Below are 16,979 nucleotides of genomic sequence, written 5' to 3'. Positions count from 1 at the left end.
GAGTGTGTGTGTGTGTGTGAGTGTGTGTGTGTGTGTGTGTGTGTGTGTGTGGTCAGGGATGGGTTCTACCTTGGCTGTGATGTGGAAGTCCTCATGCTCCTTCAGCAGTTCCTGTGTGTGATGGATGCTGGAGCCCGTGGATGTGTGTGTGCTCAGGTAGAACTCACCGGTGTCGTGGATCCACTCAAGGGCCTGACCAACACATTAAGTTACTTAACAAGTGCATATCACATTGGCTTCAGCTCAAATCATCAAACCCATGGAATTTCAGTTAGAGCAGTTAGAGAATTTCAGTTAGAGCAAGCTGGAGACTCATTTTTTAGTATTATAAGATATGAGACACATGTCCATAATGTGCACAGCGGGCTGGACAGATGGGCAGGTATAGCTATGCAGTAAAGCAGTATCTAGGAGTAAGTGTGGTATGGAAACTAACTGGTATAGTATGGAGTTAATTAGCCCAATGAGAATGTCGCAATGACGGAGGATAATTAAAGGCACTAAATGTATTATGAATCTGCCAGCCTGTGAGGCCTCGGGAGACCACCTGCAAAACAGGGGCAGTGGAAGATGAAGAGAATGAAAACAGGAATGGGAAAAGAAGTGTGTGTGTGTATGTGTGTGTCACAAACCTGTTTGGCACTGCGCTCAAACACCACATACTGTTGACACTGATCCAGCCGTCTCTTCCTCATGGTCCAGAAGTGCAAGACACGATTCTCCCTTTGCAGCAACTCATTTAAAATGTCTGCACAGAAAACACACACACGCTCACATACATCACAATCTCAACATTTCAGCTTCAAAGATTCATAAGGTTTGCTGGTAGAGGAATAGTGTGTTCTTGGTAGTAAGGTGTGGTTTTAAGTGTGTGTGTGTGTGTGTGTGTGTGTGTGTGTGTGTGTGTGTGTGTGTGTGTGTGTGTGTGTGTGTGTGTCTGTCTGTCTGTCTGTCTGTCTGTCTGTCTGTCTGTCTGTCTGTCTGTCTGTCTGTCTGTCTGTCTGTCTGTCTGTCTGTCTGTCAGGTAAAGTGATGGATCCCTCCACTGGGATTGTCTGTCTAGTTCTGCAGTACTGAGGCTTGGCCCACTTACTGTTTCCAGATCCGTGAGTGATTAAAGCACAGAACAGAACAGGGCCACAATAATACTACACACTCAAAACTGGGCTAAATTGGACCTAAGTGGGCCAGCTGTGAGAAACAGAACTCTTGTCCAAGGCCCTCTACTCTGCAATGTTTCCCCACTAGATGTCACAATAGAGCCATGTAGAAGAAAAAAACATATTGGAGAAAAAAAAAGAAACCAAACAACCCCCTCAAGACAATGCAACTGTGTTTAGACATGTCTGCAGAGACAGCCAACTTGTACATGAGTTGGGAACAGCAGCTCAAACATGAGAAAACCTCCATAAAGTCGTGTGCTCCACGTTGGATAACAGAGCCCTCTCTTACCACTGCATTCAGACTAAACAATGACAAACCTGAAACACCCAACAACACCTCTGTCTTTGTCTTTCTGTACCTATGTCTCGCTATATTTGTGCATAAGAGTGTGTATGGCTGGGGGGCATACAGGAGAAGCAGCGTACTCACTTTTAACCTGCTGCTCAGGTGCTTTGACATGACTCAGCATCCCTGGCATGTTGACGCTGTTCCGATGCATGTACTTCAGGAACACGTCAGCATTACGTCTGGCCAGCGTGCATGCCTGAGGACGGACGGACACGGACACGGACACGGACACGGACACACACACACACACACACACACACACACACACACACACACACACACACACACACACACACACACACACACACACACACACACACACACACACACACACACACACACACGAGTCGGCAAGCAATTACAGCCGATTAGAGAGGTGAGCTGAGGTAGCTGGTGGCTAGGCTACCTTGAGGAAGGCCTCTTTCTGCTCCAGGTGCTTGCTGATCATGGGTGTGACATGGTCTGTCTCGCAGTTGGGCCCCAGTTTGTCTGCGCCGCCGCACCAGTCCTCGTCTCGCTTGTACTCCTGCTCCAGACTCTCCAGGACGCTGCACACCTGCACAAAAAGTCACCCAAAAAGGTCAGGCGCCGATGCCTCTGGCCCTTTAAAAGCCGCGAGAGCACAGTGCTCTCTCCAACGCCGCACGGCTACAGCGTAGTGATGTGTCTGGTCATAAGTGGCCAGCTCTCAAACACTGCCAACCGGATTGCCAAAGCTGCCTGCCCAAGTACCCGCGCTTCACATGCATCCATCCCTCACATGGCCCAACACCAACCCCACCCCCCCACCTGCTCAGAGGTCTTGTAGAAGGCCACGGAGGCGTTGACCAGCTTGAGGCGGTCCTCCATCTTCAGCATGAGCTGCTGCCAGTGAGAGGCCACGTTCTCGGCGCAGTCGCGGATCACGTCCATGTCGTAGTGGTTGGCCTGCAGCAAGGCCTCTGCCTTCTGCTGCACCTGCAGGGCGCTCTGGTGGGTCTTCTGCTCCGAGACACATGTAGGAGCACACAGAGACACACAGTCAGATAACAGACAGAATAGGGTAAGTAACTGAGAAAGCTAGATATTACAGCCCCAACTACACACAGACAGCTTGCCAGATGAATGAAATGGACAGATGAAGAGTGAGCAGATGAAGGGCACAGCAGTAAAAGAGACAATTCTATTATATTACATTAATCATTCATAAATTATAGCTGGAAGAGAACCATATCTGATTATTCAGAGTTCTACCCACCCCTCACTACAAGGAGCTGTAAGAATGGGAACGGATAACTGGAGGAAATGAAGAAGCCATTCTGATGGGCTGCTTCAAAAAGTTGCTAATGTTACCACTTCTACACGCACACAGATGTACTTTATTAAAGAGAGCAGGAGATTCAGCAGGTTTTCACTACAATACAATAAAATGAGCCACAGAGAGGGGAGATGCTCTGTTTTACAAAGATCCCCAGAAAGATAAGTTTATATACAATAAAGACACATCAAATTAGCTAGGGCTTTACGATATAATGATTATTACTATGGAGTATAGTTGCAGGCACACAGAACTACAGAGATGAAACCTTGCTTGCTCTCATAATAATACTAATTCACATAACAGGTGTGAACAGACCTCAATAGCATGCTGGAACTGCTCATGCTCTCTCTGCAGCTGTTCAGCTTCCTGGAGAGAACTGGCCGTGATTAGGCCAGCATTCAGCATGGACTCGCCATTACGGATCCAGCCCAGGACCTGCGAACGCACGCACACGCACACGCACGCACCTCCATAAACATACAGCCTCAAAGAAAACTATGGTGCTTTGGGGTCCTACTCATTCAATGGATGTTCACAAGAAAACTAAATACTAAAGTACTTAGTAAAAACTAAAGTAATCAGTTCCAGCATATGGAAACATCTGCAGTCCCTTTACATACATTGCCACAAACGAGATCCCATACAGTCAACAAAGACTACGACATTCCAGAGTAGCAGTGCTGTACTGCGCGTTACCTGCTTGACCTCGGCCTGTAGGTGGCGCAGCTGCACGCACTGCTCCAGGTGACGGCGGTGCTGCTCCGCCGCTGCGTCCAGCTCCTGCTGCTTCTCGTGCAGGAACTCCAGCAGGTCCTGGACGCGCGTGGCCATGTCCACGTCCCGGTCGCACAGCAACTCAACTCCTGCGAATAATGTGCACACACACATGCACAAACACACAAAAATGAGAAGACATTAACAAACATTAATGATCTAAATAAATGCAAGTTAATTGCAGTTTGTCAAAAAAAATAACAGTATTTTTCCTTATATAAATTAATACTGCTTAAGTAAATCCATTAACATTTCTATTTCAAATGTTTCAGTTACTTTAATTAAAATGTGACTTAACCTGTCCTGGAGTCATAGAGAGATGCCAAAACAAGTCCACTTAGACACTGAGCTGGTAGCACAATACCACAATGCTTAAGTTAAACCCAAAGTTAACTCAAAGCTAACCCAAGAATGCTTGGTGCCATTATTCTCAGGTCAATCATTGACATCCAATTATTACAAAATGATTAATTGATTCCAGATGCACTTAACCAAACCGCCTTCATCCATGTACCTGCACTGTTACCACTGCACGGTTCTGAGCAGGATCCAAGTATAGGTTTATACATGGGTAACGCCCTAAGATATGACTGAACAAAATGTATGAGGTATGATTCAACTAATTGCTCTTTAGGTGTGTGTAAACAATAAATGTCTCAGCTTATCTAATGAGCATAACTATCTGCACTCCCAATATAGACCAAGAAAAAGAACTACACAACCATAGAAGACCTATAATAAACCTCTACAAGCTTCTTGCTTATGAACAAATGAACAACAGAAGTGTGTCTTGCTGCACATTGTTTTGTGCATGTGTCTGGGAAAATAAGACCACAACGCCAGTGTGTTTTAATAGTGTGCGTGTGTGCAACTGAGCGCCTCACCGGATGCCTGCACCTCGTTGACATACTGCAGGAGCTCCTGACCCTGGTGGATGACATCAAAGGTGAGGTTGTTCATGGTGAGGGCTTTGTCTGCGTGGTGCTGGAGCCTCTGTTCCGCCAGGGTGAGGTCCTCAGTGTCAAAGTCACTCATCTGCTGAGACAGCTCCTCATTCCATGAGTCCAGATCGGAGATGATCTGAGGACCGCATAGGAGGCTTACAGGGGGAGTGTGTGATCGCGTGCACATTCACCATGTCACAGATCTCATCACAATGAGTACAGATTTACACACAGAAATGAATGCGCACACACACACATACACACATTAAAAAAGTCTCAACATACTATTCTGTTCTTTACAGCATGTGGTGGGCCTATCATCCCCCTGACCCTCACACAAAGCGTCCAGTGCGTGTCTGTGTGGTATGTAAGTAATCATTCCTGGCTCTGGCTACAGTTCCAGCACACGGCTAGTGAAAGCTGCAGCTCAATAATTGCTGGTTAATCGGAGATCAGTCAGCAGGAAGCCTGTTACTACAACTGCTAAACTTTATTTCAACACACACACACACAAATACAAACAACACACGCACACATACTGGCACCAGCTCCAACATGCAGTTGGTGAGGTCATGACTCACATCGATGGCATCGCGCTCAAAAATCCTGAGCTGCAGGAAGAGCTCCAGCTTTATCTTTCTCTCCTGGAAGAGCTCCTCCATCTGAGCCTGGGCCTCGTCCAGCTGCTGCAGCACACTCTCGATGTGGTTGATGGAGCTGTTGTGTGGGGCTTTGTTGCTGGAGATGGCCGAGTCTCTGTAGACAGGATGCACAGTCATGGTTCTGGGTCTACGTGTGGCTGCATTATATGTATGAAAGGTCACCGTTGGGCAGAGAGAGCAGGTGCATTTCATACTGCGTTTGATTCACATGAACAGCAGAGGTTATGGTGTTAGGGATTAGAGATACTGTTGGAAAAGGACACTCACAAAGGATATGACTGACAAACGCTGACTTCAGGGATACATTCAACCTCCTGGCTAATGGTAGAAAGATTCCTAACTTAATATTTCTTTGCATACATTATATAAACACTATGAACAAACAGCAGAATGGACTATTTAAGTCTGTTCATTAGAGAATGGGTTGATGTTAGAACTGAATTGGACATTTCCATGTCTCTGACAACATTTTATGCTTTCCCACGAAGCAAAGCATGTGGATGAAAAAAAATACATTATTTAAAATTACCTTCCAAAAGTTATTGGGAATTATTAATTAGAAGCCAAAATGTTCTTAGCAAATGTAACATGCAAAAAGAGAACAATACTTTCACATGCTATATTCAATTTAAATGAAATTATGCAGGACTTCTATAAATTTCCCCACTGAGCACAAAATACACATTTGATTTAATTAAACTATGCAGTGAAGTAGTAGTAACAAATCATCATCATTTGTAATACCCATCTTTCTATTGATAGTCTGCAGCCTGAGCAAGTCTGTTACCATAGTGATAACGTATTAACTGGCAAATCACAATAAAGATCCACTTCCATACTGTCTCACTATTTGCATTTTTGTGTGGAACAGAAATCAAATTACAAGGGATTTTTCAATATGAATAAATGGACAGAGAAAACAGAGACAGAAATAGATAATCCAGAGGGAAACACAAACGTTTGACTTTATGATTCATGAGTAGCGAAATAATTCATTTTCAGAAGAAGGGACTATGATGATATGTGTAAAGCACACAATGATTTGGTGACTGAGACACTGGTGCTCGAGCTAAGGGTCTAAATCTGTACTCAGAGCAGACAAGTGTCCTGCTGGGTAAATGTGTGGGTACTCACCATTTAGCTGGTAACCCTGGTACACACTACATAATCAGTTAAGTGGTTATGAAAGCAAGATTATTAAATTGTGTGTGTGGTGTGTAAGTAAAAGACGGAGAGACAGAAGGAAATGTTCTATGAATGTGACAGAGAGTTTAGCCTCACTTCTCCATGTTCTTGGCTCTGACAATGTTCTCACCGCTTCACCACTCTCATAGTGAGTCTCTCAAATATAAGATATGTAGGATGTTTCACTAAACTTAAAAACAAATGCCTCTGAATAATTTCACTAGAAATGGTCATCATAGTAATTGACTGACTGTAGAATCTATATAACAATGTTTTCAGCACCTACTGATAAACACTTTGTTGTGGTGCACATGAGAGTTTATGTCATGTCATGCACATATCCAACTGAAACATTTGCAATGTTGGCTAAAGCTTGGGCATCTTATCCCTTTTTTCTCAATTGTATATCATCAGAAACTGTAAAAAAATTATACTACATATGACAAACTACATATGACAACTATTGTAGACCACTAATAAATCCCAGATTTCAGCTCTGTGCTACATCAACACTTAAGGGGCTAAAGGATGTAGTAAGAGAGGTGGGAGGAGTATGGGTACCTGAGCTGCTGGATGAGGTCCTCGCCCTCTTTGATGACATTGACAGTGACCTGCAGGGTGGTCTGCTGCTGCTGGCCGAAGCGCTTGATCAGGTCCTGTACTGCTTCCACTGACTCAGCATACACGTCATCTAGCAGCTCCTTCTGAAGCTCCTCCAGCCACGTCCACAGCTACAGTGCATGCATGTGCACACAAACACGCATTAACACGTGCACACACACAAATACTGCCTCAAAGTCCTTGAGCAAGACATTTATCCCAAGTAACGGTGAGGTGCCCCACACCTCTGTAGCACCTGTGTGCTAAAGCCCTGGGAGGCACTGTGTGCAGCAGTGCTGTACCTCTTTAACGTGGGTGTGGAAGGCCACAGACATGTCCAGCAGAACCTTGCGCTGTTCCACACGCCTCACAAAGTCCTGGATGCGGTCCTCCAGCTGGTGGGCGGCCTGGTAGATTTCCTCCGGGTCACACTCACCCGTCTGGGCCAGCTGCTCCGCTGCCTCCAGCAGCTTATCAGCGTTGGTATACGTGTTCTGATACAAATCCCATATGTGCGTGCACACAAACACACACGAACACACACACACCACACACACACACGAACACACACACACACACGAACACACACACACACACACACACACGAACACACAAACACACGAACACACGAACACACACACACACACGAACACACGAACACACGAACACACACACGAACACACACACACACGAACACACACACACACGAACACACACACACACGAACACACAAACACACACACACACACACACACACACACACACACACACACACACACACACAATCAGGCTAAAGCTAAGTACTGTACTCTCCACAGACAGCAGCATGCACCGCTAAGCAAACTATCCATATGCTTCTCTCCATCTACCCAGCACTGATGCAGGTCCTTTATTAACTACAGAAGTGAGAGCACTTGTAGAACAAAATGGAAAGTGCTGGAAAGAGAAGAGGAAGAAGGTGTGTATGGGGGGGAAGGCCAGGGTGACGCCCACCTGGGCCACTTCTTCAAAGTCCTCGTGACGTTTCTGCAGTGCTCGGGCACGGTGGAGGGACTTCCCTACTCCCGTGTGCTTACTGAGAAACGCCTCACCATGGTTCTCGATCCAGTCAAGCACCTGCAAGCGGGCACAGACACAAGCCGCAAACAAACATACGGCACACACACGTTCGTACAATTGTAAATGATGGCATGATAACCAAGTCGTCGCTTTTTAGCTTTCGCTCGTGTGTGTGGCAGATGTGAGAAATGTGCCCTGTCAACCAGATTGAGCTAATGACAGAGCACCACAGTGAGCAGAATTGTGGCTCACAGAAAGAGAGAAGCATGAAAATGAGCAGCAGCAAGGTGGTGTGCTCTCTCAACACACACACACACACACACACTCACACACACACACAGACACACAGACACACAGACACACAGACACACAGACACAGACAGACACAGACAGACACAGACACACAGACACACAGACACACAGACACACACGCGCAGAGAGAGAGACTTTGCTCTGCTACTCAAGCGTTCTGCACCTGAATGCTGCAGAGAGCCCTGGTTTCCATAGCAACAGTATCCCTGGCTATAAGCAGTGAAAGTGGTGATGCATTCCTTCCCAGCCAAGCACCCCCCCCCTAAAAAAAAAAAGCTGAAAAGAAGCTAACCGATAAAAGGAAGTGAAAAGAAAGGACAGTGGGTGGGGCAGGAGGGGGAGGGGGACACACACCACATTCTTGCCTTCTAATTACGCATCACTATTTTCATGTACACACAACAGAAATAATCTCTGGATCCCTGTACCAAGATGTAGTGGTGGTGTTTTGCAGCCCGTATGAAAGGCACAGCATTGGCCATAATTGCATGTTTGGCTGCAGCCTGCACAAACCTTCATGGGCTTTTCCTTTACTCAACTCTCTCCTTCTTTCATGTCTGAGCTTTCACTGCCCCCCCAACACGAATGCAGAGAGCGCGCCTGCTAAGGTTAAACACTGGCTAGCACCCTGCACAGCTCTGCTATTAACATCAGTACACCATAACGCCACCCTTACACGCTGTAGGGAGGAAGCTTTGCCTTTTAATTGTTCATTCTGAGCCCTCCATCCATCCACCTCAATCTCTTGATCACTGCCTTAAAGCTCTCCAACACCCCTTCCCTCGCTCCACTCCCTGGGAGGAAGTACCAAAATTATGCTCCCTACCTCATTCATCTTGTTGTCTGTTGCCCCTCTCTGTGTGTGCATGCATGCGTGCGTGCGTGCACACGGGGTGGGAGGGGTTACCTGTTGGACATCCTGCTGAAACACACACAGCTGCAGGCGCTGGTGCAGGCGCACCTTGCGGTGTTGCCAGATGTTTTCCAGCTGTCTCTGATGATGCAGCACCTCGTGGATGATGTCCAGGACATGGTGCACTGCCTTTGAGTAATTGGCAGAGGCTGTCAGAGAATCAGCACTGCCCGGCGTCAGGGGCCGCTGGAGTTTGTCCAGCAAGGCTTTGCCATCCTGACTTACCTGTGAGGCAAAATGAACTGAGCTCAGCTGAGGGAATGGCAGGACTGAATTCATCACATCCACGCCTTCACATAGCTATGCTTTTTTAATTGGTATAATTAGCCTCAAGCGTATCAGGACCTATAGTTTCCACCCATGAATTAATGTGAACCAAAGTCACCAAAATAAATTCATTTAAGGGGATTTTGAACAACTCGCCCTCTCCCCACCCCCCCACCCCCCTCCCCAACCGACACACACATACACGTACCTCTGAGTAGGCAGTGGTGATATGTTCATACAGGCCCTGGTGATGGTGGATGGCATCTTCTAGGTCCTGGAGCTCCGAGGGCAAGTCCACTTCTCCACATGCCTTACACCATGAGTCCACATTACTCATGTACTGTATGTAAAGGATCCACACGAGGTCCATTAAGTAAGCCCTCCAACACCCCTGCCACTGTTTAACGATGTTCAACCGGATGTCAAATAGACAAACAGTCTGGATTAAATTAAATTTGAGATTAAATTCAGAGATTAAATGATATCTATGTATTTTATTACTAACCCAGCCATGTGGCTGGAAACAGCTACATGCCGGTCCCAAGCCGGATAAATGGGGAAGGGTGGAGAAAGTAATGGCAAACTACTCCACTATTATTGCCAAAATACTTTATGGAACAAATCCGAAGAGACTCAGATATGGTGCCGGAAGGTGGGTCCCCAGGGCCGGAAAGCACCCAACAATCGACCAGGGAAGAAGAAGAACAAGAATGACTTTCAAGTATTTTGGGATTTAATGATGTGAGCTGGACAAAGCCTTGTGGACTCCAGCCTGCTGATGCCACCCCAGGTGAAAGAAACTGTCTGCATTTAACAAAGTTTCACAACTTTGGAACATGGAATGTCTGTGGCCTGAATACAGGCAAAGTGGACATAGTCAAAGCTGAAATGGAACGACTCAGCATTGATATTCTTGGTATTAGCGAGCTACACTGGAAAGGCAGTGGCTCTCTCAACAGTGATAATTACACAGTTTACTACTCTGGCAATGACAACATCAAACGCAATGGAGTAGCCATTTTAGCAAACAGGAAAATCGCTAAGGCCATCCAATGTTTTAACGCCATCAGCGACAGAGTCATTTTTGTTGGCTTCAATGCAAAGCCTCGTTCACTTACGTTCCTGCAGGTTTATGTGCCCACTACAGATGCAGAAGAAGAAGATGTAGAGAAATTCTATGGAGAGCTCCAGCAAGCAATTCACCAAGTCCCCGACAAGGATACCATTTTCATTGCCAGGGATTTCAATGCAAAAGTAGGTGCGGGAGAGGAAAAAACAGTTGTGGGAAAATTTGGACTAGGAGAACGGAATGAGGCTGGTGACCGTTTGATTCTATGCTGTCAGGAAAATCATCTATTGATTGCAAACACATGGTTTGAGCAACCAAAATGCCGCTTATATACGTGGACAGCTCCAAACGGACAATACCGCAACCAGATTGGCCACTTCCTGTCAACAACGATGGAAGAGCTCAATGCAAGCAGTCAAAATGCTTCGTATCTTCGATACGCTGATGACAACTTTGCTTGCAGAAAGCGTAAAAGACCTAAAATATTTGATCCGACTTGTCAAAGAAGAAAGTGAACACATGGGACTGTACTTGAATATCAAGAAAACAAAAGTACTGACGACAACAGGCAATGGTAGAGTCCACATGAAAACCGACAATGAAGAAATTGAATCAGTTCAAGACTTCATCTTCCTAGGATCCAAGATCAACTGCAGTGGCGAATCAGGGCCAGAAATCAAAAGAAGAATCACACTTGGCTGCAGTGCAATGCAAGGGATGGCAAAGATATGGAAAAGTAAAGATATTACCATTGCAACAAAAACCTGCATGGTCAATGCAATCATATTTCCGATTTCCATGTATGCATGTTAAAGCTGGACCCTGAAAAAGGCAGACAGAAGGAAAATTGCTGCTTTTGAGCTATGGTGTTGGAGGCGAATGCTGTGCATCTCGTGGACAGATATGGTCACAAACAGGACGGTTCTAGAGCGTGTCAAACCAAGAACATCATCATTCGAGGGAAAAATCACCAAGCAGCGGCTCTCCTATTTCGGACATGTCATGCGAGCCAATTCCCTGGAAACATCACTAATGCTCGGCGTTGTTAGTGGGTCCAGAAGAAGACGACACCAAAGAACATGTTGGTTAGATACAATCAAGGCTGACATGACTATGCAAATGAAAGAACTGAAAGAAGCTGTCAAAGATAGGAAAGCTTGGAAAATGATGTCTCAAAGTGGCCAAAAGTCGGGTCCGACTGAACGGATAATCACATTTTATTACTAATAAGGAGAATATATATATAGAGAGAGAGAGTTCTGTGACACTATAACTCCAAGATGAAATACTACACAATGCCATGCATTATTGGCAATTCAGTTTGTCCTTTAGGGACCAACAGAAGAAAAGAAATACCGAAATGTAACAGGCTAAACTACAGTATGTAATGAGACATGAACAGGGGCTTCAACCCTGAACTCTAATATAAATTCCATCTCCTGTACAGAACCTGATGGTGAATGGTTATCCATGCCCTTTCTCGGGGATGAGTGTGGGACTGTGGTCAGGCTGACCTTGACTCAGGGTCTCAAACAGAATGGCATGTATGAGGGGGACTGAAACGGGGCTTTGTGTGAACTGACAGAGGATGCTAGATGGGGTGAAAATCATGGGGGACAATCCTGGGAAAATGAGCGCTGATCATGAAAAGGCACCAGAAATGAGAGGAATATTCCATCATTGGAAAAAGAAAGAAAGGAAGGGGAAAAAATAGGGTGACCACTGCTGGCGCTACACTCCTGTGAACTAAGACACTCTTTTACATGTGTGATTTTTTCCAATGTGGCTTTTTTAAAGTGGCAGATATGATAAAATATGCAGAAGAGGATACATTTCTTTTACACGTGTGTACCCACTATTGATTTGGTAAATGCAGAGAACTCTGATCCTATGTGGGTGAAGTACTTCCTGGTGCTAACATAACCTCAACCTGCACTTGCAGTCCTCTTTTACATGTCAAGATCCTTCTGCTTCTGCTGTTCACTATGTACATCAGCCCAACAGTGAGATCAACACAGTAGGTACTTATGTGGTGCTCACATCAGCGCCACGCCCAGCTGGAGCCTTAATGGCGGCGGGCTTTCTGACCTGGTCACACTTCTGATGGAAAGCAGCAGACATTTCCAGCAGGGTGCTCCTCTCGTCCAGAGCAGCAGCAAAGGCCTTCCACTCCTGCTCTAGCTGGCTGGAGATCTGCTTGATCTGCTGGGACGCGTAGTGGCCGGCCTCCAGCAGCCGGTTCCCCACAGACATGATGCGGTTAATGTTCACGTACACGTTCTGGAGCAGGAGGAGCAGAGGGGACATTAGCAGTGTGGGCAGCATGGTAAGCACGGACGCAATTTAGACACAGCATCTGCATGTCCGTTAAAAACTACTACTGCAGCATAATTAAACTGAATTAAAATTCAGACACAGTCTATTAAACGCATCACACCAGTTTCCTACACTACATCTACAATGGTGTTTGTTTATCTTTTCTTGTTAAGTCAGAACAAATCTGTAATAAGGTATGTGCACAATCTATAGATCCATGTCAGGAATCCAAGCCACAATGGTGCAGGCATTTAGGCTAAACAGCTACATCTCATCTCCAAATGGCTGTGATAAATTAGCTGCTACACCATTTTCCTCCTTTTTCTCCCTGCCTATCTGAAAAAGGAACTGATCCATATCTGTACTGAGGAGGTTCAAGAAAGCATGTCCCTGGATGGGTGTAGAGCAGCTGCAGGATCCCACTCACCCAGGAAGCATTTAGGATAGCTGCTTTTCCTATTACTGGACATGTAATGAGTCACTGGCACTGAACACACAAGCCAATTAAGAAAGAGCTATCGACCACTGTCCCATGCACTTTGAAGCTACTGAAGGAGACAGACTACCTGCACATTTTCCAAGAAGTTACATTTGAAAACACTGCAATCTGTAACTGCCACCACTCTAGGGGGACAGCAGGCAGTAGTCTAAAGAACCATCTGCGCAGGGTCCTCCAGGAGCCTCTGGAGGATGCTCTGGTTAAGCACAGGTTTACAGGTGCTGGGTGGGCTCCTGTACCCTCCATAAATGGAGAGAGGCAGCACCTTAAGGGTGTTGAGGTAAATGAGATCTCCAGCGCTACTACTAACCACACAGTCTCATTGAAGGCCAAACCAACCAACAGAACTGCTACTCATAATATACATTTTCAGGTAACTGGAGAATTTTGGATACAATGATATTAACAAACATAACAGGATAACTTTGGCTTTATACTGAGGCAGTGTGTGAACAGATTGTAAATCAAGGTGATTTAGAGGGCCCAGAAACTGAGCTGAGAGGAATGCAAAGCAAAGCATAGAAGGGAAATAACATGAACATCCCAAGATCAACAAAAAGCAAATTCTCACACCTGTCTGCACATTATGTATAATAACCACCACAAATCCACCAATTGAAATTCACAAATTCAAAAATGTCCCTGATTTAAGGCCAAATTTGTATATTTTGGTGAACAGGAAAAGTCAAAACATCTCAAGAATTGTTTCTTGGTGAGCAGCCATCCAGATAAAATGCCACAAGTTTCTAGGAATCATGTCTGGGTTCCATGCACACAAAACCGAATGAAATTGGAGTGTGCAGGGTTCCTGTTGTCTTACCATACAGTTCATGGCAAAGTGGTTATGTTGGGTCTGGAGCTCCATGGCATGTGAATGATTGTTGCCAATTTCAGTGTAGCCTGCCAGAAACAGGCCTTTGTTGTGCATGATCCAGTCGAACATCTGTAAAGACGCACGCAAACACACACACTGTGATTAAATACCTAGCTGAGAGTACTGTGCATGTGTATGAATGCACACAGCCAAACATCCAACCAAAACGGTACACATGTGTGCAAGTTTCAGCACGTGAAATAATGGGTTCATGGAGACGATATGGCTAAAAATAGATTGCTGAGGAATGACCTGATTCTCAGGAGGAGAGAATAACTCCCTGTATCCAAGCAACATGCAAAATCCTCTGCCCACTACATGCAGCATTCAGACTGCTTGGTTGGTGGTACAGCAGAAAAGTAAACACTATTGAAAATATCCAAGTAAAGATAAGCACTTAAATGTAATGTGTTTTTCATGAAAATGTATTTTTGCAATAGCTGTGGGGTGGAGGGGAATAAAAAGCCACATCTGTGCTTCTATTATATTCTCCGACACCCTGTAGGAGATCCAGCCCTGGAGATGCGGTGCCACAACACCCAGGAGGAGTGCAGCACTAATAATAACTCAGCCCTGTCGTGGAATTGCGCACCTGGCCCGCCCTCCTCCTGCACACATGCCTCACCTTCTCAGCGTCCTGCTCGAAGAGGCGGAGCTGGAAACACTGGTCCAGCTGCAACTTGCGGACGTGCCAAGCCTGATGGAGGGCCTGCTGTGTGGCGTGCAGCTGCTCTAACAGGGTGGTGATGCGCGGCACCAGGCCCTGCGTGTCAGCGTTGGCCTGTCCTGTGCCCTGGCTCTCCCTCTGGCCAGCGGCTGCCGGAACGGTGCGGCTGGCGTAGCTCTCGCTGCTCTGGATGCGCTGGAGCAGGCACTGGCCCTCACCGTCCACCTCCTCCACGGGTGCCTTCATCACCTTCTTCTTGAGGGCAGCATGCTCCTCAATCATGCGCCGCGCACCATCCAGGTCCTGTGGGAAGTCTTTGCGTGTCACGGTGGCCTGCATCTCCTCGAGGCGGGACAGCAGGTGCCTTGCATTGCCTGTGAAGTCCTCGAAGGCCACACGGATCTCGATCCATTCCTCATGGTTGTAGTCCAGGCTGCCCTCAAAATCGGGCGTCAGCTGGGATGGGTCCACCACTTTGGACAAGCCCTCCAGGGACACCATGGTGGTCTGGAAAAGGGCACCAGAAGGTCAGTTGGATGGTTGGTACAAGTAAAGACCAGGTGTACGGAGGAAGAAAGAAAAAGGAAGTCAACAGCCTTGGGGATTTACAAGTGAGAGGAAAAAGGAACAAGCCCAAAAAACAATAGAATGAAGAAAGAGGTAAACAGAAAAATAGAGAGCTCCGATTGTGAGCGAGAATTACAGACAAGCAGAAGTGAAAGAAACTGAAGGGGAACAGAGAAACAAAACACACAAACCAACCACAAAAATCACTCTGTGTCTCAGAGTCTCGTGTCCCATGCGATTCAACACTGCCATTCCAGGCTCACTTAATGACCAGTAAGGTGGGACGGTTATTTTTAACAGAGGGCATAAATCTAATTTAACATGGGTCTTTGGGAAACAGCCAGGGGTCCAGACCAGTCAGAACACACAGCCACACAGCCTCGAGCTGGCTGCAATGCTTTGGAGGCGTCTGAGCAGGCTAAAACATTAGCCGGAAACACGTAGCCGGAAACACAATCACACAGCCTCGAGGCAGTGTCGAGTCTTTGGGACATCCAGCCTTGAACATCAGCACCATTGCGGAACTCCAACAGCACGCTTCTTAGATGTGGTATGAAGGAAAAAGAGGAAAATACAGAGGTATGCACAAATGCACAGTGTGGAAAGGCTGGCATGTCTATTCTGCTTGGTTCTCGTGAATCATCGTCACCACTAAATCACATTAGAAAATGAGAGCCCACTGCCTCAACATCTGTGCGTCCGTCCCTCTCAGTGCAGTCAGCATTTGCGCTTTAACATGTAGTTCCTTGCCTGCTCGCACATGTCAAACTGAGCCATTTGGAAGAGCTCACTTTTCGACATAGGCATGGACGGAGAAGTGGAATGACGGAGGGATAGAAAAATGGAGGAAAAAGAACAGATGGACTGACAAAAGCAAGTGAGTGGGCTCCATCATGGCTGTGTGAAAAGGCGAGAGCAGAGCTGTTTGACTCTTTTGTTGAGTGGAGAACGCGGCCCACTGGATTGCTTCCCATCAAATCCAGTTCTCACTCAAATACCCAAATAACTGGCTATACCTTTACACTACCATAGAATAATAATAAAACAACAATGTAGTCCATTAGCCAGCTTCAACATGGGGTGGGGAGAGTGAGTAAAAGTGTGGAACAGTTCTCAAGTCCATAAAAGATCATACTTTGTATACTATATAATGTGGATATATAATATACACACAAATGTATGAACAGTCACATTCATATTGATGCAACAAACAGGGCTGGGCATTAACAATATAGATGCAATGACATTACATCAGAAAACAAAGGTGACTATACTGTTCTCTTAAATTAAAAAATAAAATATAGCACTAACTAGCTATGAATCTGCACTATTGCAATATAACAAGGACCATTAATTTTTTTTTCTTTCTTTCTTCATCCTTTTCTTATGGTTCTAATCGAGTGACTGTCATCAAACTGCAACAGCATCAGTGTCAGTGTTGAATGTAGCCTGCATTTAT

General features: G+C 45.9%; 1 protein-coding gene across 3 annotated transcripts in view; it reads right to left on the bottom strand.

Annotated features, from left to right (window-relative positions):
* The window catches only part of trioa (trio Rho guanine nucleotide exchange factor a), a 71,992-nt gene that overhangs the window by 18,572 nt on the left and 36,441 nt on the right, over window positions 1–16,979 (bottom strand). For all 3 annotated transcript variants that reach the window (XM_027012064.2, XM_027012065.2, XM_027012066.2), the window contains exons 6-22: window positions 14,912–15,460; window positions 14,233–14,355; window positions 12,686–12,877; window positions 9,737–9,868; window positions 9,256–9,486; window positions 7,971–8,093; window positions 7,280–7,471; window positions 6,939–7,108; window positions 5,112–5,286; window positions 4,471–4,666; window positions 3,509–3,675; window positions 3,128–3,247; window positions 2,302–2,493; window positions 1,919–2,068; window positions 1,594–1,708; window positions 633–748; window positions 70–192 (exon numbers count right to left, since the gene is read on the bottom strand). In XM_027012064.2, the coding sequence (XP_026867865.2) occupies window positions 70–192; window positions 633–748; window positions 1,594–1,708; window positions 1,919–2,068; window positions 2,302–2,493; window positions 3,128–3,247; window positions 3,509–3,675; window positions 4,471–4,666; window positions 5,112–5,286; window positions 6,939–7,108; window positions 7,280–7,471; window positions 7,971–8,093; window positions 9,256–9,486; window positions 9,737–9,868; window positions 12,686–12,877; window positions 14,233–14,355; window positions 14,912–15,460 (3,066 nt within the window). The remainder of the gene's footprint in view (window positions 1–69; window positions 193–632; window positions 749–1,593; window positions 1,709–1,918; window positions 2,069–2,301; window positions 2,494–3,127; window positions 3,248–3,508; window positions 3,676–4,470; window positions 4,667–5,111; window positions 5,287–6,938; window positions 7,109–7,279; window positions 7,472–7,970; window positions 8,094–9,255; window positions 9,487–9,736; window positions 9,869–12,685; window positions 12,878–14,232; window positions 14,356–14,911; window positions 15,461–16,979) is intronic.

This window comes from Electrophorus electricus, chromosome 8, assembly GCF_013358815.1.
Source record: "Electrophorus electricus isolate fEleEle1 chromosome 8, fEleEle1.pri, whole genome shotgun sequence".
NCBI lineage: Eukaryota > Metazoa > Chordata > Actinopteri > Gymnotiformes > Gymnotidae > Electrophorus > Electrophorus electricus.
The sequence above is the reverse complement of the archived record's forward strand: the minus strand, read 5'-3'. Positions and strand labels throughout refer to the sequence as shown.